This window comes from Berghia stephanieae, chromosome 3, assembly GCF_034508935.2.
Source record: "Berghia stephanieae isolate SIO BIC M18660-M18661 chromosome 3, UCSD_Bste_1.3, whole genome shotgun sequence".
In the NCBI taxonomy this organism is placed as follows: domain Eukaryota; kingdom Metazoa; phylum Mollusca; class Gastropoda; order Nudibranchia; family Aeolidiidae; genus Berghia; species Berghia stephanieae.
The window spans coordinates 30,309,959-30,333,858 of record NC_088362.1 but is presented as its reverse complement, the minus strand read 5'-3'; the positions used below and the strand labels follow the sequence as shown (position 1 = coordinate 30,333,858).

General features: G+C 36.4%; 1 protein-coding gene across 1 annotated transcript; it reads left to right on the top strand.

Annotated features, from left to right (window-relative positions):
• The first annotated feature begins 714 nt into the window (after positions 1-714).
• On the top strand, positions 715-23,296 carry LOC144967518 (uncharacterized). Its single transcript, XM_078904894.1, has 13 exons — positions 715-1,148; positions 4,944-5,059; positions 6,177-6,432; positions 7,250-7,341; positions 9,545-9,729; positions 11,817-11,908; positions 13,091-13,150; positions 15,739-15,841; positions 16,070-16,262; positions 17,858-17,995; positions 19,748-19,858; positions 21,903-22,078; positions 23,022-23,296. Exons 1-13 carry the CDS (start codon positions 1,067-1,069, stop codon positions 23,146-23,148), a joined length of 1,731 nt encoding a protein of 576 aa, XP_078761020.1. The 5' UTR covers positions 715-1,066; the 3' UTR covers positions 23,149-23,296.
• Positions 23,297-23,900: the final 604 nt, after the last annotated feature.

Below are 23,900 nucleotides of genomic sequence, written 5' to 3'. Positions count from 1 at the left end.
CCCAAGACTTATAGATGGTATGCGCTTGTCTAAGAAGTTCACAACATTGCCATCCGAAAGTAATTCCAAAAGGTGTGAAATGAGTCAGAAGTCATGTACAAATACGAATATTATAAGAGAAAATAAAAATAAAAATATACATTTTCATAACCGACATAAACATTTTTCATTATGAATTAATATGCGAGTTATAGAAAGTCAGGGGTTCCCGATAGCTCAGTTGGTAGAGCACTCGCTTCACAATCAAAGGGAACGAGATCGATCCTGGGTGCAGTCGAGATTTTTTTTCTTCTGACCGCCATGCTAACCCAGCAGTGATTGGGTAGCTGGGTCCGTTAGATCTGGCGATAGACTAGCATCCTATCCAAAGTGTAGCAAGCAATTGCTATTCTCCGTTTCACACTATAGAAACCGTGATAGACTCCGGCTCCATGGGTTGAATGGCTTTGAAAGTTTCCTGTTTTTAAACAATAAAAGGTAAATCTTTGACAAAAAAAACAGATATGCATCCATATCGGATAAATGACAAATTCAATGCGTTTCCATAACTCGAAAACTCGTCGTGTCGCTTGAACTAACTTATATTACACAGTAGCCTAAAATAATATATTATTATATTATTATGGTGAGCTATTTTATTTTTGTTTGTTTTTGGTTGCTCAAGTTTATGCGAATAACATTAATATGACTGCATATTCCCCTAGTTTTCCTCTTACCTCTTACACAACTCCAGGATGTTGATACATGATGACAATCTAACCTCATTGAAATTATCAAGGAACATTGTAACTGGTTTTATAAAGGATGTGTTATTAAGAAACAAAAATAAACTGGAAGACCAAATAGATGTGAATATCGAGTGTGTTAACCTGTCACGGAATGTAAAATAGGAACGTGGATATTTTTTTTTTTTTAATGCTTAAAAATCTGGCACTTGTTATAACATTTAGATAAGTGACTTAATTTTAAGGTGATAAATTATCGATACATATATAAAAAGTAAGGAAGTTTTGAAGTCTTCAAAACCATAAATAATTTCTGAGTCATTGTACTTGGAATTCGTAAAATGGATGCCTTATCACATTATGCGTACATCATTGTTGTGTTCACTTCACTTCTATTCTTTCGAGGTGCCAAATCTTCTCTAGGTGAGTATTTCCAAAATATTTGGCGACGTGCATTTATCTGCAGGTCTGATAACCCAAATTCTGCCTCACCCTGAAATAAACTCTAGAAGTTTAAAAAAGATATAATTTGGCCAGAAAAATCGTCTTTCAAATATTGATTAACTAAGATGATTCTCATCTTGTCAAAAAACAACAACTCTCAAACCTGAAACTGAAGCTTAGTCCCAGGTTAGAGAGTTTTTTTTTTGACAAGATCGGGAGTCATTTCAATCACTCGATACTTGAAGGACGGGTTTCCTGGCCAAAATTTCAAATACGTGTTTTTCAGATCATGGCAGAAATGTTATGGGTTTATTGTTTGTAATGGAAATACTTCATGGCAAAATAATGACAAATACAAACAAACAAACAAATCAAACCTTCGGTGTCAGATTTGAAAATATATATACTTTGATGTTTGATATTTTGTTATCTGTTCTTTGATTTTGGGCTTAAATAGGGTATTATTGAATGATAACAGGGGATACATGGTGCTTAAAGAGGGTGTTATGGAATGATAACATAGTAGATACATAGTGCTTAAATAGAGTATTATGGAATGATAACATAGTAGATACATAGTGCTTAAATAGAGTATTATGGAATGATAACATAGTAGATACATAGTGCTTAAATAGGGTGTTATGGAATGATAACATAGTAGATACATAGTGCTTAAATAGAGTATTATGGAATGATAACATAGTAGATGCATAGTGCTTAAATAGGGTGTTATGGAATGATAAAATAGTAGATGCATAGTGCTTAAATAGGGTATTATGGAATGATAACATAGTAGATGCATAGTGCTTAAATAGGGTATTATGGAATGATAACATAGTAGATACATAGTGCTTAAATAGAGTATTATGGAATGATAACATAGTAGATGCATAGTGCTTAAATAGGGTATTATGGAATGATAACATAGTAGATACATAGTGCTTAAATAGGGTATTATGGAATGATAACGTAGTAGATACATAGTGCTTAAATAGAGTATTATGGAATGATAACATAGTAGATACATAGTGCTTAAATAGAGTATTATGAAATGATAACATAGTAGATGCATAGTGCTTAAATAGGGTGTTATGGAATGATAACATAGTAGATACATAGTGCTTAAATAGGGTGTTATGGAATGATTACATAGTAGATACATAGTGCTTAAATAAGGTGTTATGGAATGATAGATATCATAGTATATACATAGTGCGTAAATAGGGTTTTATGGAATGATAACATAGTACTTAAATAGGGTGTTATGGAATGATAACATAATAGATACATAGTGCTTAAATAGGGTGTTATGGAATGATAACATAGTAGATACATAGTGCTTAAATAGGGTGTTATGAAATGATAACATAATAGATACATAGTGCTTAAATAGGGTGTTATGGAATGATAACATAATAGATACATAGTGCTTAAATAGGGTGTTATGGAATGATACCATAGTACTTAAATAGGGTGTTGTGGAATGATAACATAATAGATACATAGTGCTTAAATAGGGTGTTGTGGAATGATAACATAGTAGATACATAGTGCTTAAATAGGGTGTTGTGGAATGATAACATAGTACTTAAATAGGGTGTTATGGAATGATAACATAATAGATACATAGTGCTTAAATAGGGTGTTGTGGAATGATAACATAATAGATACATAGTGCTTAAATAGGGTGTTGTGGAATGATAACATAGTAGATACATAGTGCTTAAATAGGGTGTTATGGAATGATAACATAGTAGATACATAGTGCTTAAATAGGGTGTTGTGGAATGATAACATAATAGATATATAGTGCTTAAATAGGGTGTTGTGGAATGATAACATAATAGATACATAGTGCTTAAATAGGGTGTTATGGAATGATAACATAATAGATACATAGTGCTTAAATAGGGTGTTGTGGAATGATAACATAGTACTTAAATAGGGTGTTGTGGAATGATAACATAATAGATACATAGTGCTTAAATAAGGTGTTATGGAATGATAACATAGTAGATTGATCGTGCTTAAATAGGGTGTTATGGAATGATTACATAGTAGATACATAATGCCTAAACAGGGTATTGTGGAATGTTAACACAATAGATAGATCCTGCTTAAATAGGGTGTTATGGAATGATAGATAATATAGTAGATGCATAGTGCTTAAATAGGGTGTTATGGAATAACAGTAGATAGATTGTACTTAAATCGGGTGTTATGGAATGATAACAAAGTAGATATATTGTGCTTAGATAGGGTATTATTGGATAAAAACACCGTAGTAGGTAAATAATGCTTATTGATTTATTTATTTTGTAAATTACCAACTTCAGTCTCTTAATGGGTCTTCTCAGTTGTCAGATAGCGTGACAATTATCGCATAACACTGACGTTATGTCATGACGTGGGTAAAACAAGTTGCATTATTTTAGATGTAAATGTTGCTTTTCGAAGCTCAAAGAAATAAATAGCATTATGAAATTGAATGTAAGCTTGAATAACAACTTAACAACACCACTACCTCATTCTCTCATTCGTCTGCAGTGTTTCATTCATCCTGTTTTGTTGATAAATGGGAAACCCAAAACGTTCATTTTATCTGTTTTCGTATATTAAATTGAAGCTTACATTTAATTTCACATTATTATACATTTTTGAGGTATGTTGGATATAATGCAAATTGGTAGCTCGAAGTAATAAATTAAAAAAGGTAAAAAAACTTGAGCTTTTATAATAGCACAATATCCACTGAATGTGTTCAAAGTGATTTACAAGAAGTCTCTAGCTAACAGTTACTCAACAAATAACATACAGGACGAGACATAAGGGCCGTTAGGCGATTTTACAACTTATTTTACGGACAGAGATACATTTTACACCTGAGTACGGTGAGAGCATCTGAGTTAAGAGCCTTTTCCAAGGACTCAACTATGCCTCGCTCGGGGCTCGAACCCAAGACCGAAGGTGTGTGTAATAACATTAGACCGTATAACTTGAAATAGAATCTAATTCACATCCACACCTGAGTCGAGTTAGGTAATGTGTGTTAAGTGCCTTACCCAATAACACACATTCTGGACCAGAATTTACCACGATCTTAAGGGGTCGAAGTAACCGAGTCGTTAAGGCATTGCACTGTGATCCTGAAGGTCCCGGGTTCGAGCCCCGCTTCATGCACTTTCGTTTTTTTTCCCTCCCCATGGGCAAGATTATTATCCCCCCCCCCCCCCCCCATTCGCTCATTTGGACAAAATGGGTGAGTCCTTTTGACATCGGACATCTTGTTTGGTGGATTACCTATATTCATAGATCATATTGTGCCGTTTAGAAATGGGGGTAATGAAATGGCACCCTTTCAGCCATTGACCAACCACGTTTAACACCGCTTGATATTTAGTGTCAAGACGAGACCGTTTTGTTAAGCCAACCGAAAGAGCAACACAGGGTGAATAAGGTGATTAAAACGAATGAGAGATGCTCTAGGCGTCAAGTTGGTGTCCATCATCATCGTCATCATCATCATCATCATCATCATCATCATCATCATCATCATCATCATCATCATCATCATCATCATCACCATCCCCATCATCCCCATCATCTTCGTCATCAACGTCATCATCTAACTTTCGTTGTCGTCTACGTAATCACCATTGTCATTTCCAGCTTAGGTACAACAACACCAACAGTAACAAATCCCTATTTATCACCATGCATTTCAATACAAATAAATGACGATCTATATCTCTCAACACCCTATATCCTCCGCAGATTTAAGACGTCGGCTATGCATTCCTACTAATCCTCACTCAGGCCTCATCCCAAAACATAGATATGCCTGCCCCAAGGATTTCGGTATATTGGTGGATGGAATACAAATGATACCGGTAAATACATGAATTCATGGTCATCGATATAGCACATTTCCATGGATTTACTATGTTCAATGCGCTTTTTATGTACGGCCATATGGTCTTGAGGTATAACACACACGCCTTCGTATCGGAAGGTAATGGGTTCGAATCCCTCTCTGAGCGGTGCATAGTTGAGTCCTTGGAAAAAGGTTCCTTTTTTATAGTTTCTTCATTTCTACGTTAAGGATTTTGTTGCGATGCGTCAGGACTGTTAGATTGTTTTCCCCTTTCTATTAACACAATGCGTTATAGTGTATTTCATGTGTTCTCCCGTTAGGCCTATAGAACTAAGTTTCTATTTTATACCTTACCAATCGCCTGTCGGGTGTCATTTTGGAACACCACTATTACACGATCCTTCACTGCCTATAGCCAGGTGCTCAGTCGGGTAATTTGTGTAAATTGCCTCACCAAAGGACACAAGGCCGGGACCCGAATTATCCACGGACACTGCAGCTCATCTGGTCATTGATCACACTTGACATTGCTTGATTTGTGTCACACTGTAATTCTTGCTGAGTTTTTTGATGAAAAAAAAAAATACTTTAAACTAAGACCCACCACAAAAACTGTCCCTTAGCTTCAATGTATATCCAATCCTCCTTGCTAAAAGAGTGGTGGTTGTAGTAGTGGTGGTAGTGGTGTTAATAGTAGTAGTAGTAGTAGTAGTAGAAGTAGAAGTAGTAGTAGTAGTAGTAGTAGTAGTAGTAGTAGTGGTAGTAGTGGTTGTAGTAGTTGTAGGAGTAGTAGTAGTAGTAGTAGTAGTAGTAGTAGTAGTAGTAGTAGTAGTAGTAGTAGCAGTTGTAGTTGTATAACACTCGCTTTCGGATTGGAACCTCCTGGGTTCGAGCCTCACTGGGCGCATACTTCAGTCCTTGGAAAAAACTCTTTACTCACATTATCTCACCGTACTCATGTGTAAAATGAGTACCTGGCCGTTAAAAGCGATGTTTCTGTCGGAAAATTATGTATTATAATCTCCTGGTTTAGTGGATATTGCGATATATATAAAAGCTCATTTTTTCAATGTTATATAAATGCTGTAGTGAAAATACTCTAATGAAATTCATTTATTCTTGTCACTCCATAGACAAAACTCAACGAGGATTGCGAGGATGAGGATTCAAATGAAGATTCGGGTACATTTGTCACCCATTTGCAACCCAGCGGGCCCTATAAGACCTGGATACAGGAGATAGAACTGGCCATAAACAAGGCGTGTAATGGAAAACGACAGTGTGATATCATATCCCATTTCGACATGCCTTCACCGTTGAGTTTGCCTAATGGGCGGGGTCATTATAAAATGTATTTAATACTGTACAACTGTCTTCCAACTGTGCAAGGTAAAGTCATAAAGAAGTCACGTAATAACCCCTCCCCCCCTTCCATTATTTCAGATGAAGATGCTGATATATATATATATATATATATATATATATATATATATATATATATATATATATATATACATACTGTATACATACATATGTGCGTATTATACAAAAGAGTCAGCATAAACTCCTAAAAATTCTCTTGTGATTTTGTCCATAATTAGAAACACCAAAGCGACATGATTTCCATGGACCGACGACGCCATGAAAGCTGTTGAAAACTGGTCAGGGGCCTCTTCATGGTTCATGTCTGACCCCCATCTCAATCTGATAGTATGCCGAGGAGATAAAGATACACACTACCTCTCTCTCTCTCTCTCTCTCTCTCTCTCTCTCTCTCTCTCTCTCTCTCTCTCACTCTCTCTGTCACACACACACACACACACACACACACATACACACTGTTTCTCTTTCTCTCCCTGTCTATCTGACTCATTGTCTCACTTCCTGTTTCTCTCTCTCTCTCTCTCTCTCTCTCTCTCTCTCTCTCTCTCTCTCTCTCTCTCCTTCCCTCACTCCGACTATCCATATTTCTCAATATAATATATCTGTCTTTCTGTCTTCTGTCTGTCTGTCTATTTGTCTCGATCTATCTATATCTATCTATCTATCTATCTCTCCATCGCTATTTCTATCACTCTCTCTCTCTCTCTCTCTCTCTCTCTCTGTCTCTCTCACTCTCTCTCTCTCTCACTCTCTCTGCTGTCATTCTCTTTCCTTTTAAATTAGATAAAAAGTTGTAAATTTCTAACTGTTCTACACCGATCAGATTCAGGGCAAACTGGCAGTAAGACAGTTGTGGACATCGCAGAGAAATTTACTGTCCGAGGGCAAACTGGCAGAACAATATTGGTACTTAACGTAAGTTTATATGGTGCGGCTGTGGGGTTTTCGTTTGTTTTGTTTTTTTATCGAGCTTTATTATAGCGCAATATCCACTAAACGTGCTCAAAGGGCACCAACAGTAACACTTAACATGCTGAACGATTCATCACGCCTGTTGGGCGATATTACATTTTTTTCGGACAGAGGCAACTATATTTTTGACCAAATCTCGCTTCGTATGGATCTCAACATTGTTATTTGTACCAAAGAAAAATTCCAAAACTTTCGGTTATTGCTTTTTCGAATTCTTTTGGACCAGAAATCTGAAACGCTTTGCCCAGGAAGATCAATGTAAACGATGGAAACATTCAAAAAACACCTTAAACCATTCTAATTCGGAAAATACTTTTACTGATAGGTCTTGTTTGATAATCGTGTAATCTGTGCCATGTTAATTATACTTTGTTGTATGATTTTAGTATTAGATAATAAATGAATTGTGTTTTGATTGTAAAGCGTTTTAGATGCAATTGTATAGCGCTTCACGAAATGTACTTTATTATGATTATTATTATTATTATTATTATTATTATTATTATTATTATTATTATTATTATTATTATTATTATTATTATTATTTTTATTATGATGATGATGATGATGATGATTATTATTATATTATTATTATTATTATTATTATTATTATTATTATTATTATTATTATTATTATTATTATTATTATTATTATTATGATTATTATTATTATTATTATTATTATTATTATTATTATTATTATTATGTTCTATAGATAGTATGCACTTGGCTAAGAAGTTCACAACATTGCCATCCGGAAGTAAAACTGGCCAACACACAAATCTGTGTGTAACCTTGAATGTTTATAGTCTGCATAATACAGTTTATTGAGAAGTACTCATAAACGCGGATGGCAAAAAACAATAACAAAGACATGAGTGACGTCACCTTCGAACTATCTAAAAGCGTGCGTGCGTGCGTGTGTGTGTGTGTGTGTGTGTGTGCTTTGCATGTCACGGTTAAAGATATATGTTTGTACACAACATTTACATGAGTACATTTAAGTTGAAATACTACTTACTAGTGTATCATTATTGTAATCTTTAATCAATTGATTTATGGTATTACTATTAATATTAAGGGCATTCAAGGGATTTTATCCTATTTTGCCCTATACCATATCTTATGTTATGTTATTATTACTATTATTATTATTATTATTATTATTATTATTATTATTATTATTATTATTATTATTGTATTATTAGTAGTAGTAGTAATAGTAGAGTAATAGTAGTAGTAGTAGTAGTAGTAGTAGTAGTAGTAGTAGTAGTAGTAGTAGTAGTAGTAGTAGTAGTAGTAGTAGTATTACTATTATCATTATATAAAAGCTCGCGTTGTTGTTTTTTTTCCCTGCAGTATAATCATCAATATTTTTTATATTCTACAAAGCTTCTTTTTCCTTTCAAAGAGTGATGATCAGTTTAACAATGACTGCGTCATCAGAGTCCAAAACGGGGTTTTCACAATGTTTAGTAGCTATTTCACTATATAAATGCTCTATTATTTAATATAATATAATAGCCGTGTCTATTCTTACAGTCCCCTAAAGATGGTTCTCGGGGCTATTTGTACAGTCATCATTATCTCGTCCAAGCTTTGTGTTTCGGTAACCAGGCATTATAAGAGTCTCTTGTACTCTATGATTTAGCTTATCACAAAAGTAAACGCTTTGTTTCTCGTTCTCACTCTTGTCCACTTGTGGAGCAGAAGAGATGATTATGATTACTGTCAATTTAGCATATTTTGAGTTGAATCTTGCCTTGAGTAATCCTTCTCCCATTGGCTGCCATTCTCATAGAGTCCTGGCTTATTTATATATTGCAATAGACTAGCGACGCCGTTTAGCCCTCTCCTTACCACCTACAGCAAAATCGTCACATTTGTTACGACACAATATACATTTTTTTCTTATTCAAATTTGTTTTGTACATCACAGTGATCTTTGTTTGATTAATAAGAATATAAAGTTGTTTTGTAGAGAGATTGTTTGAGTTTAAAAAATCTATTTATTCTGTTGGTTAAGCCTGCCATTTTGGGAAAATACTGAAAATGATCGGTAAGGAGATAGTTAAGTGTAAAAATAGCCCCGAGAACCATCTTTATGGGACTGTAAAAATAGCCATTGAGTTTTTTTATTTCAAAGAGTGATGATAAGTTTGACCAGGACTGCATCGTCAGAGTTCCCAACGGGTTTTTCACTCTGGAGCCATTATGGATCAGTTTCAATGAGGCAGCTAAGACCTGGGATGCTTGTTTAACGTTTACCAATAAGGACGATAAGACTTTTGATGTGACTTTTGATGTGACTTGTAACCAGACAAACGTGAGGTGAGTACATAAAACTGTCTTTGCGGCTATGTGGTCTTGTGGTATGACACTCGCTTTCGGATCGGAAGGCCCTGGGTTCGAGCCTCGCTCGGCGCATAGTTGAGTCCTTGGAAAAGGCTCTTTATTCACAGTCTCTTTTCGTGATCGGGTATAAAATGATTACCTGGCCGTTGTCTATGTGGTAAATAAAATTAAAATATCGCTAACAGGCGTCATGTCTCGTTCTACATGTTACCTATTGCTGGTGGTCAGGGGCCCCTTATACAGCGATTTGAGCACGTGTAGTAGATAAAGAACATTGAAGCTTTTGAAATGTGGTGCTTGAGAAGGATGCAGAGAATATCGTATACTGCACACAAAACGAACGAAGAAGTGCTGAAACAAACATACCAACAAAGGAAACTAATGCCCTTAATAGCGGATCGACAACTATCCTTTTTCGGACACATAGTAAGGAAAGATAAGAATGAATACCTGGCAAGTTGTGGAAAAATACCTGGTAAACGCGCCCGGGGAGACAAAGAAAAACACTCATAGACCAACCGAAGGGCTTCACCAACCTAACAATCCAAGAGCTGTTTGAAAAAGCAAGAGACAGGGAGGAATGGAGAGAGATAATTCATGCAGTATCCGAAGCCTGGACCAGGCATGGAACCTAGAAGATGAAGAAGTAGATATCGCGCTATATAAAAGGTCAATTTATAAAATGTATCATCTTTTTGTGAAAATAGGGAGCAGATATCCGTGTAAGATACAGATTTAAGCAAGTGTGTATGAAACGATTCAAGATAAAGTAAGAAAAAAACCCCCAAGAAATGAAATCTATTCCCCAAAAAATCAGTCTCCCTCGACTGGGGATCGACCCTTAGACCTTCTAATTACCGGTGCTCAGAAGGTCTGAGGTTCGATCCCCAGTCGACGAAGGCTAATATTTTGGGATGTTTTATTTCTCTTGTATGTTTTCTTTCTTGCTTTGTCTGGCACTTTTTCATACACACATGTTCAAAACTAGACGCGTATATCTTTGCGTAAAAACACCTCACCATTTAATCTAAACATTTTATAATCCTGTCCAAATTGTAGAATGTTTTATTTTATTTTCCTAAATACAGATTCGTTACAATTCTACCATGTGGAAATCTGCAGATAATGTGATATAGGTGTAAAATACCAATATTACAATTACAATTATTATTATTAAATTATGCCCTTCCGCCACGACATCATAAGATGTCGTCGCCCAGACATTCCACGAAGGAATACAGATAATTCATCAAACAAGATGTCTGATGTCAACAGGAATCACCCATGTTATCCAAAGTGAGCAAATTGGGGATTAATATTCTTGCCCAAGGGAAAAAACGAAAGTACCCGAAGCGGGGCTCGAACCCGGGACCTAGCGGGTCACAGTACCTTAACGACTCGGCCACTTCGCCCAGCGTATTACAATATGAACTGGAAATATTTGTGATCAAATATGTAATATACGATTCTTACACTCGTGATTTTTGGAATTCCGGACGGGTTCCCAACCACTGCACGAGTGCGCGTTGGAAACAAAGTTCGAACTCGAAAACGCAGAGTGTAAGAAATCTTTTATTCTAGATACCCCTCAATCTATTTCAATGTCGAAAGGCATTTTCAAAAAGATTTAACTGATATTTTTTTTCTTCAAAAATCGAATTTTAGTGAAATTTAACGTTTGATAATCCGACGTCACAAATTATAATTGTAAACTTGATATCATTACGCATTACTATTTAGAGAGAGAGGGGGTGGGGGTGGGGGGGGGGGGTAGAATAAAGTCTATTATTAGATAGATTGATCAATTATTTGTCTGGATTGATGACATTTTGTAGTTCCATTTTCTATTCAGGAAACAATTTCCAATCTCTTTGTGTAACTCGTAAAATATCTCTTATTCTGTGAAAAGCGCTATAATTTATTTATTACCAGCATCATCACCATCATCATCATCATCATCATCATCATCATCATCATCATCATCATCATCATCATCATCATCATTATCATCGTTATCATTATCATCATCAGAATATCATCTTTTTGTGAAATTTTATTCGCAGCAAAATGTTCTCACGAAATTTGGGCATTTTCCATGACATTGCCGAATTCCATGTGAAAGGAAACAGCGGATTTGTTTGGATTCGTGTTTCAGGTAACATTCCCGGAATCAACGTTCTTTCAGGAAATATTTGTGACTCTTCGCCTCAAAACGGTGTAAAGTCTGGTTGGTTAAGATGTTGAAAATTGAATTTATAGCCAGAACTATAAGACTTGTATTGAGTTTGTATGTTTTAATCATGAGAATGGATACCATATTTTAGGGTGCTAATGCCAACAATTAAAATTTTTGACCAGTTTAACATTTGATTCGGCTTTTAAGCATATGATTCGTTCCGACATAATACCGTTTTGAGACGATGGGTCACGTGTCTATACTCAGTTAATCAAACAATAAACTTGAGCTTTAAATAGCGCAATGTCTACTAGACGTGCTCAAAACGCTATACAAAGGTGCCTGATCAACAGCAATACGTAACATAAAGAACAAGACAAAACACCTGTAAGGTGATATTACAATTGTTTCAGAGACCACGCTGTTAATAACCAGGTGCCCAAGGTGAGAGAATGGGAGTAAAGAGTCTTTTCCAAGGACCCAATCTTGCGCCGGACTCAGCTCGATTTTCATAACAGCAATGAGTCCATTGGAATTAGGTTATCAGACCTGCAAATAAGTGCACGTCGATATTGACACAATTGCTCGAGTTGATTTTTCTATTGTTTATGTGATACTCAAGTTTTTTTTTAAAACACATTATTTTGTTTTACGAGCCTAGATCTGTTTTCTTACAAATTACAGCTTCGACAAATTAGGGACAGGTATTGGTGTAAGACAAAGTGTGTGTGTGAAAAGTACTTTGTTTGGCAATATTTCTTACTGCTTTTCGATATCTCGTCTTGTCACAAAAGTTAAACAATATTAAGCCCGATAGATGGCAATAATAACGTAAAAATTGTGGTCAAGAGATGTTGTGTCCCTAGGCAAATAACTTTTCACACATTACCCCACTCGACTCAGACGTAAATGAGTACCTAACTATAGGCAGAGACGGATATTGTAAGTATGTTAATTCAACAAGGACATCTAATAGGCGACTGGTATTGTATGGAATGGAAATATGGTTCCACGTGGCCTGCTGGAGGAATAAATAAGACATTGTGAAATGCCACGAGCATGGCAAATCCATGAAAATGCGCTTTATAAATGTTACAATGTATTATTTATTGACATATATTCTTTTTTATCATAATATTATTACAATATCGTATGTTTCAGCCAACACGTCGTATGATATTTCGTGTAAAGCTGCCAAGCAGAACACGGCATCACGAGCGAGTAAGTGAACGCATTGTCAATAAAAACAACCTCCAATATTTAGTGAAGCGAGTCCAATACACACCTAATTCTGTCCCTTGACTGGTGACTCTTTTACTAACCACCCTTTTTACTTTTTGATAGACCGTTGGTTAAATGTATCCTACCACATCAACCTCGTATTATCTCATATTGATAATAATAATAATAATAATAATAATAATAATAATAATAATAATAATAATAATAATAATAATAATAATAATAATATCGCCTTACAGGCGTCATGTCCCGTCCTACATGTTGCCATGGGCCCCTTGTAAAGCGCTTTGAGCACTTTTAGTGTATATTGCGCTATATAAAAGCTCAATTTACTTGAATTAACAGACTTTCAGATCTAAAATAAACAACATAGAGCTGTGATATAGCGTTATATCCACTTAATTGTACTTAAAGCACTTTACAAAGAGTCTCAAGCGTGAATCAACACTTAAGATGTAGTTCGAGACATAACGTGCTGATGGAATTATTACAATATTCATTTTCGACGGATACAGCCCTGTTACCGGCTAGGTATTTTACACCTGAGTGGGATGAGAGAATATCCGTTAACAGAGTCTTATAAAGACTCGACTCCGCGCTGTCCAAAGCGAGACTCGACCATGGGTCGATAGGCGGTGTTAAAGGTACATGTTCCCTTCAAATCCGCTCGCGACAATAAATATAGATGCTATGCGTTTAGGTAAAATATTCACAACATCCTCCAGCCGGATTTAACGTACCAACACACAAACTATGTGTAACTAGGAGTTCCACAGTCTTGGAGCTGCTGTACAATTAAAAACATGTTGGTCATCATATTGTGTCGCGCCAGTGGTGGATCCATTGGATGGCTTCAGGGCTGCAGCCAGAACTTCTATTGTTTGTACTGTTTACATACGAAGCCTTTCCATCTTCACCTTTTCGCTACTTAGTGTACAGTGGAAATTTGTCTTCGTCCTTGACCTCCCACACACAAAATATCCTTGTTCGCTTAAGTTCCGGAGTTCCACAATATGATGGGCTTATTCAGTAATTGATATATCATGAGGCTTTGCCAAAGGGTCGTTTTCATAACATTCGACATAAAAACACTCCGCTACTAATATTTTAAAGGCTATGGACTAAAATCATTGTCATCCGTTTTCCCGATAAACGATTCTTACACTCTTGTTTTCTTGGAATTCCGGACGTTTTCCCAACCGTTGCACGAGCTTGCGAGTTCCCATTGGGAACAAAGTTCGAATTCCAAAAATCAAGAATGTAAGAAACCTTTTATTCTACCCATTAATCAATTCAGATTTCTTTATTTTTGCATAATAGACATCTTCAAAAACATTTAAATGATACTTCTTTTTAAATAATCAATTTTTTTGTGGTGAAATTTAACTATTTACATCATCTGACGTCAAAAATTATTATTGTAAACATGATATCATTACGCGTTACTATTTAGGGAGGGTTAGAATAATATACGATTCTTTCATCTCCTTGTATTTATTAAACGAGTTGTTTTTATCGTGCCCAATAAACGAGCTTGCGAGTATGTGTTATTGCACGATAAGAATATAACGAGTGGCCAATGTTACGAAGAACGACCTTTTGAATAGCTTCATATTAATGTGTATATATGTCCATGCATGAGCACATTTTAAAATCATTATTACCATCGTCATCGTCATCATGATCATTAAAGAACAAAACTTATCACAAAAGGAACCTTTGAATATCTAAACACAAAGAGAAATACCAATTCTGTTGGGACGTTTTTTTATTAGATCTGTGGCTAAAGGCACAATTTTTATTTTAGGTGTTAATAATTACAAGCTATCAAGATATCATTTTAAATAGCTATACACAGAATGAAGATGACGTCACTCTTGTCTTTGTTTTTTTTTGTTTTTGTTTTTGTTTTTCTTTGGCGTCCATCGTTATTAGTAATTCTCACTAAACTGTATTAACCAGACTATAGATGGTATGCGCTTGGCTAAGATGCTCACAACATTGCCATCCTGAAGTATAACAGACTAACACACTAATCTATGTGTAACTTTGTACGTTTGGACATCACCTTCATTCTATCTATAAACGTTCAAGGTTTTGTGTGTTGGTCAGTTATATTTCCGGATAGCAATGTTGTGAGTTTCTTGTACAAGCGCACAACATAATCCATAGAGACTTTCGCAAGGACTCAAATTATATAACTACTGTGGATAGGGAAGGGTTGGTACAATTTACAAAAACAATCGGACACACACAGGAGAATGGTAAATGGAATGTAATATGGGACGGCGATATGATCGTTACTTCGTACCCAAAAGGTACCGAGCTAGACTATCCGCCTCGTTGTGCGGCCTTGAGCAAGTCACCACGCCCTAGCTCACCTTGCGGCGCTGCGCTGCGGCTGACGCCTGGGTTATTCCAGTCTTCCCTTGAGATAGACCCTAAAGACAAATTTGCCGTTGGGGATGAATAAAGGGAATTTTATTTTATCTTATTTTATTTTATTTTATTTTATTTAGACGTCTATATGAAATTATTATATTTATCTTCCTGATTTCTTCTGACAGATGATTCAGATTCTTCAACAACTGTCATCGCCATTACCAGCACGTTGGCGGCCGTGTCAACGGTTATAGCGATATGTCTGGGCATCTACGTGTGTTATCTCAAGTGAGTTGGGTGTTGATGGGATGATGATGATGATGATGATGATGATGATGATGGATGATGATGATGATGATGATGATGATGATGATGATGATGACTAAATAAACCATATTAAATTGACCAAGGCCTCTGGGATTTAGTAATCAATTCACTTTTTCAGGATTTGAATCTCCCAAATACCACACTGCTTTGACAAGATTGCTCACATTATTTTTTTAAATTATTCTCCAGGGGAAGTTCGGATGCCAAGACTAGAAAAGCGTCCATGCGGCTTGAGCGTCAACTTACCCAGAGACAGCAGGAGGGACAACATCCCAGAATGCATTCGCCTAGTCATCGCTCTCGACTACAGCAAGAGCAGCAACAAGCAACCGTGGACGCCAGTGATGAAGTATATACATATTTGGATACCGGTGATATGGCGGTAAGTACAATAAGAATATGTGGGGGGTTTTTTCAAATTCAATACCTCTTGCATTACCGAGTTCGTCGCGTAGGCCTTTCTTTCATAAAGGAATAGTTATTATCCCAGCCCTCTCATTGGAAAACCCTATGATCATTTCTTAGTAAATTCTTTGTAAATCGTTGAATAATGCTCTGAACGCGTTGAATAGAAATTTTACTCAACGGTTGCAGAATATTTATTTCGCACATTTCGTTGGTGTGAATTAGGTGTAAAAGACAGCTGATTGGTAATTTATAAATATTTCACTGCGCATGAATACAAATCTAACGTTTTTAGTTTTGGGTCAAATTGTCAGTCAAGCAGAAGGGGAAAGATACAAATTATGGTGAATAGAAGTACCAATAGCATACCATTTGATTATGAAATATCTAATAATCTTACTTGGAGGGGTGGAATAAACTTATTATTTCATTTCTTTGTATTTATTAAAATCTACTTTTATCGTGCAATAGCACATACAAGGACAAAACAGAAGGCTGACAATTATGTAGGCTCTATATTCTACAAAGAGCTAAGAGGATTCAGTCATAAAGAAGCTCATACAAGCCTTTGTGTGTGGTCTTCGTAAACTCATGGCCTGCCATTAACCAACAAATGACGTCAAAAGACACGTCTTTGGCCACAAAAAAAAAACAAAAAAAAAGCAAATCATGAGTTGTATTCAACCGTTCAACCAGTGGGATCACTTGCTTCCTTGACCTCTATTAAAAACAACTCACAAGGCTAAAAACTAGAAATGACGTCAAAATATGAGTTTTAGTGGCTTTTAGTGCCAGGCTTTAAGGTTCGCTTCCCTCAAACAATTTTGGAGAGCAACGGGATTATATTCCAACACTAAAATAAAGATTTTTAATAGCAATGTCTTGAATGTTGGAAGATCGCAGAGAATATCATCCAGAAACTTGAAGTATTCCCTTCTCCTTTTAACAAGACTCTCCAGAGACTCCACTCCAGCTCTCGCTCTCAGGTCCTGAGAGCGAGAGCTGGAGTGGAATCTCTGGAGTCTCGTTTACGACGAATCTTCAAGATTTCAATCTCAAATGAGGACCTGAGAGTGAGAGCTGGAGTGGACTCTCTGGAGAGTCTCGTTAAAAGGAGAAGATCGCAAACCTGATGAAACACTGATAGAAAGGCTCTGCGATGGACACCCCAAGGAAAGAGGAAGCAAGACAGCCCCAAGGAGACTTGGAGACGGTCCGTAGAGAGGGACCTAAAACAGAGAGGTCTCTCCCTCAATATGGCCCCAAATATAGCTGCTGACAGGACCAGGTGGAGATCCCTCGCATCGCCTCAAATGTCAGCAGGCCCGGAGAGGATTGAATGTGAGTATAAGGTAACGATGGCTTTGGTTCCAATCGAAGTACTGACAGGTGGCATGACTCCCACCTCTCCTCTAAGCATGACCGACCTATCTCCATTTCCTCCTCCTAATTTGAATTTGTAACATTACATTATAGAATTATATATTTATATCATTCTAACATTTAATTGCATATGGAATTATAACTTTGTGATATTAGTAACATTTTAACCTTTTTAAAAATATTTTTCAGGGCCCTTCCAACCAACGACATGGAGCCTTGAAAACACCTGGAGTTCATACAACAGCGACCCCAAAAAACTCTAATTCTAACTACAACACAGCAAACTTTGATGCTGGAGCATATTCATCAACCTACTCAAGTTTACAGGTAGGTAATATAATATATATATATATATATATATATTTTTTTTTTTGTTTTTTTTTTTTTTTTGAGTGTTCGTGAGTACTCGTAGGTACGAAAGTGCTCGATAATGATGGTTAGAGCTAATATAAAATATAAATTGTATCACTCACTTATATATGGCCAAGACATATGTTTCTGTGGCTTTCGTCTTCAGTTGGCACCAAGACATATGTTTCTGTATATATATATACACACACACATATATATATATATATATATATATATATATATATATATATATATATATAATATATCCGTATTCAAGATAAAAGTTATCTTTTCTATCGCGCAATGCCCACAGAATGTGCACAAAGACTAATACTCAGATCAATAGCTACCTGAAGTACATACCGAGCAGTAGAATTAATCAATCCCACAGTTTGTAAGCATCTATCATAATATGTTGACACACTGATGAGGGATTTGCATCCCGCTATATTATGACACTATAGATAGTATGCGCTTGCCTAAGAAACTCAAAACATTGCCATCCGGAAGTATAACGGACCAACACACAAACCTATGTGTAATCTTGAACGTTTATCGTCTGGTTAATACAGTTTAGTAAGCATTACTCATAAACGAGGATGGCAAAAAGCAATAACAAATACCTGAGTGACGTCAACTTCGTTCTATCTATACATTTACTCAATGGCCTGTGTAAAAACAAAATAGTGAGCGAAACTCCGGATAAGTGGGAATGGTTGCTTTGGGTTGCAGGCAAGTATTTAATTAAATTAGATCATTTCTACAGTGCAAAATCCACAAAATGTGCTCCGAGCGCTTTACAAGGGGTTACGTAACATTAAGGACGAGACATGGCGAAACTACAAGTTTTGCGGACAGAAACAACGCTATTCACCGCGATATACTCATTTTACTTCGATAGAATGTGAGTAAAGAGCATTTTTTTTTCAAATGACTCAACTATGCGGGTCTCGAACCGTGGACATTCCCATCCGAAGGCGAGTCATGCCAAAGGACCACATAGCCGCAAAATTACCTATGGGTCGTCGGTTACCGATAGTTTTAATTGATAAGAGAGGTAAAAGTACTTTTGTTTAATCAGGTAATGATAAAAAGAGAAAGTAGAAAGAAAGAAACAAAGAAAAACAAAAACTATCCCAATAAATCAGCCCTTATCGACTGGGGATCGAACGGATGACGTATCAGATGTGTTGCCATTACTCTTATATTCTGTTGATTTTGTCTTTTTGCTTTCCCGTTCTTACACACTTTCCACATAATCTTTATCTCCGGTCTCTCTAATTGTCACTTTGATATGTCGAGTAAATTGTTATTTTGTATTATTGTTATAATAATATTGTTATTATTTTATTTTATTATTATATTATTATTATTATTATTATTATTATTATTATTATTATTATTATTATTATTATTATTATTATTATTATTATTATTATTATTATATTATTATTATTATTATTATTATTATTATTATTATTATTATTATTATTATTATTATTATTATTATACTATTAATTATTATTGTTATATATATTATTATTATTATTATTAATTTTATTATTATTATATTATTTATATTTATATATATTATATTCATTATCTTCTTCTTCATAATATATAATCAGCATAAATCATCATCATCATCATCATTGGTAATATTACAAATTTAGTCGTTAATATTCACTATACCTGAATAAACATGATAATCTTGCTATCTTTTCACAGACTCAGGGCCCATCAGGCCAAACTCCAGGAGACTACGAAACACCCGTCATTCTGAAGAACACGCCAAAGAACGAAGATGGAGCTTACTCGTCAGCATATTTCTCTCTTGAGGTAAGCTTATCATGTTACCTTATTTTAAAAAAAAGATTGATCTTTATATAGCTCAATATCCACAAAATGTGCTCAAAGCGCTTTACAGGGTCAACAGCAACATTTAACATGTAGGACGGAACATAACGCCTATGAGGCGATATTACGTTTTTTCGGACAAAGACAGTGCCAGGTACTCATTTTACACCTGAGTACGGTGAGAAAAAGGGAGTTAAGCGTCTTTTCCAAGGACTCAACTATGCGCCGAGCGCGATGCTCGAACCCAGGAACTTCCGATCCGAAAGCGAGTGTCATACCACTAGACCACATAGCCGCATAATAGATAAATAAAATTCCCTTTATTCATCCCATAGGGGGAATTTGTCTTCAGGGTCTATTCCAATGGAAGACTGGAATAACGCAGGCGTCACCCCCAGTGCAGCGTCGTAAATTGAGCTAGGGCGAGATGGCTTGCTCAAGAGCACACAGCGCATAGTGGTGTTCGAACTCGGTACTTTTCGGGTATAAAGCAAAGACCGCACCGATGATCCACGCTGCCCCATAACAAATGTGAGGTTTCATATAGAGCAGTACCCACTAAATGTGCTCAAAGTGCTTGACAGGTGGTCTCAAGCCAACCACAACTTTAAACTGTTAAGACGAGATAAGTGCTATTACAAATTTTATTTCGACAGCATTGTGCAGGACTCATTGTATACACTAGTACGCGTGACGAGACAGTATCAGTAACTCTTTCTTTTTAAATGGGAAGAGGTAGAGAGAGAGAGAGAGAGAGAGAGAGAGAGAGAGAGAGAGAGAGAGAGAACGAGAGAGAGAGAGAAGTGGGAAAATTTAGGAGGTATGAGAGATTTTTTTATGGCTTTAGTTTTGTTTAGCTTGTCGTTGGTTTTCATCGAAGTCCCGGGTTTGAGAGCTTTTGTCAAGATGAGAGTCATTTATATTGATCGATATTTGAAGGACGAGTTTTCTGGCCAAATTTTAAATATATGTTTTTCCAGAGTACAACAGCCAATGAAGTCCATGGAACACATTCTCTTGGAATGTAACTGGGGACCAACGTGCACAGACGCTGTCTTAAGAACCTTCAACCCAGAGGCTATGAATGGATCCAGCACTGGTGTGAAACGATAGGATGATGAATAGATCACTTTGTTTATTGCTTGAGCAATAAACATTTTAATCTTTGTACTTTTATTAGTATTATGTACAGAGTTTTAACAAGTTTACAATGTAAAACCCTACAAACTGTGGAGTGATACTCGACAATATTGGAGGTTTCAAGACGAAGGAGAAGAAGAAGAAGAAGAAGAAGAAGAAGAAGAAGAAGAAGAAGAAGAAGAAGAAGAAGAAGAAGAAGAAGAAGAAGAAGAAGCCTTGTATTTTACAACATTCACAAAGTAGCGTGTTTACATATTTAACTCACTCAATCCTAGAGGTTTTTGTTACTTTTCAAAATTGGAAAAAAAAACTATTTATTATTAGCATGTGCATAGATAGTTTTATTCAACTGCCATTAACATGTACAAATTAAAAACATAACTTTGGATACTTCGCACGTAATTTCTCTCAGAAAAGTGTAATAAATAGGCATGGGGCAAAAGTAACCCGGGGTATACTACGGACACAGTTGGTGTTAGGGTTTGTTTGAGTTAAAGAACCATCTAATCGTTGAACCGAAACAAATCATGTGATTGGTGACTCCAATTCTTTTTTATCTTAACCCTAATACATGTTGGATCCGAAATAAGAACCTGTTTCATTTCTTTTTGTAAAACGCTTTTTGCATTCCACAGCTTTTAGCAGCATGGCTCCGCGGTAGGGCCTTTGCCTCTTACCCAAAAGATACCAAGTTCGATTATCCTCCTTGATTTGTGGCCTTCCCCTAGCTCACTTTGGAGCACTGCACCGCTGTTGGCGCCTGAGTTATTTCAGCCTCCCCTTGGAATAGACCATAAAGACTTATTTCCCCGTGTGAATTTTATTTATTTATTTATGCATTTATTTATTTATTTTATTTTATTTTATTTTGTCTATTCTTTTTCAGAAACCATCGTCGCGAGCACAGAGCAACAACAAATCGCCGGTGGCCGCTTCCGGAATACCGCCAATAAATAACACTGACTACGACCTGGCAAAAGGTGGCGATGATATAGGATATTCCCTCGCTCGGGCGAAATTTAATAACACCGTCGACGATGGAGGAGACTACAACAAACTTGGGTAAGTGGAGACTTGAATGACGGTAACGTCACTCGGCTCTTTGCTTTTGTTATTGGACCGCTAGTTGCATGGTTACTTCTCATTAAGATATCGATGATGTGCATGCATGACCTTGGCTAAGAAACTCATAACATTGCCATCGGGAAGTAAATTTGAAATCTGAAATTCAGACGCTGATCTTCCAATGTCATTTGATTTTGGTTGATTTATTATTCTTTTTTTTATGGGGGAGAGGGGAGGGGGGGGGGGGCGAGGGGGGGAGGGAGACGATAAGATTGACCTTGTAAGGATGAGTTAATGACTTATTTTTTCGTGCGGCTATGTGGTCTTGTTGTATGACACTCGCTTTCGGATTGGACGGTTCTGGGTTCGATCCTCGCTCGGCGCATAGATAGCTAAGTCCTTGAAAAAGGCTCTTTACTCACATTCTTACACACACCGTAATCAGGTGTAAAGTTAGTACCTGGCTGTTCAGAGCGTTCTTTCTGTCCGGAAAAATTGTAATATCGCCTAACAGACGCCATGTCACGTCCTACATGTTAAGTGTTGCTGTTGGCACGGGAACCCCTTGTAACGCTCTTTGAGCACGTTTAGTGGATATTGCGCTATAGGGAATGAGATTAGCGGAAGAGTAGCATCCCTTGATTGGACGTCACCTTACAGAGAGAACGTCAATATGGTTTTGCGTATGCGTCTCTCTCGTCCTCGCTTTTGGTGAAATGTCTCATGCCGCTTTCACCGGAAGCGAGGAGGAGAGACGCATGCGCACAACCAACATGACGTTCTCTCTCTAATAACTTTTCCGCCGGTGACGTCCAATCAATGGACGCTACTCTTCCGCTAATCTCATTCCCTATATAAAAGGAGCTCAAGTTTTTTTTAGTTTTTTTATTTAACGTTATGGAATTTTACAACATTATTAATATTCGTCTTTTCGATACAGAGAGCACAAGCCTAAGCAGAGGAGCGGAGACGAGAACATGTACGATACGGGATCTTGTGAAGCTTACTCCAAACTTGATGACGTCAACAAGAAGCAGAAAGTCATTGGAAATTTTTATGATGGATGATGGCCGATGTGTAGATATAGATATCCACCCATTTTCAAGACTAATTAATTACCCAAATTGATATGATCCGACGTGAACTTATTTGCAGGTCTGATAACCCAATTCCTAATGGGCTCATTTATGTAATGGAAATCTCGAAAAAAAAAAAGACGCTAAAAGAAATATTGTCCATTACAACAATGTTAAACTCAGCACATAAGCGGATTCGGATGTCAGACCTGTATATATGTACACGGCGTTATGGTCTCATTGCTGTAATGGAAATAATCCCAAAATGAACATGTACACATACTATACTTGTCACATAACCTAAATTGTTATGGTCTTATTGTTGTTATGAAAGTATTATAAGAGCAACGTGTATGTATCTACAAGTCAGACAATCCAAATTGTTAAGTTATCGTTGTTATATTATAAAACTCAACCGATGTGTACTAATTTGCAGGTCTTATAACCCAATTTTTTACGGGCTCATTGTTGCAATAGAAATACACTCAGACCAACGTGGAGCTATTTCTAGGTCTGATAACAAAAATTATTAAGGCATCATTGTTGCAATGGACATACCCTCAAACCAACGCTGACGTGGACCTAATTCTAGGTCTGATTACCAACATCATTAAGGCCTCATTGTTGTAATGGAAATACTCTCATACCAACGTGGACCTAATTCTAGGTCTGATTACCAACATCATTAAGGCCTCATTGTTGTAATGGAAATACTCTCATACCAACGTGGACCTAATTCTAGG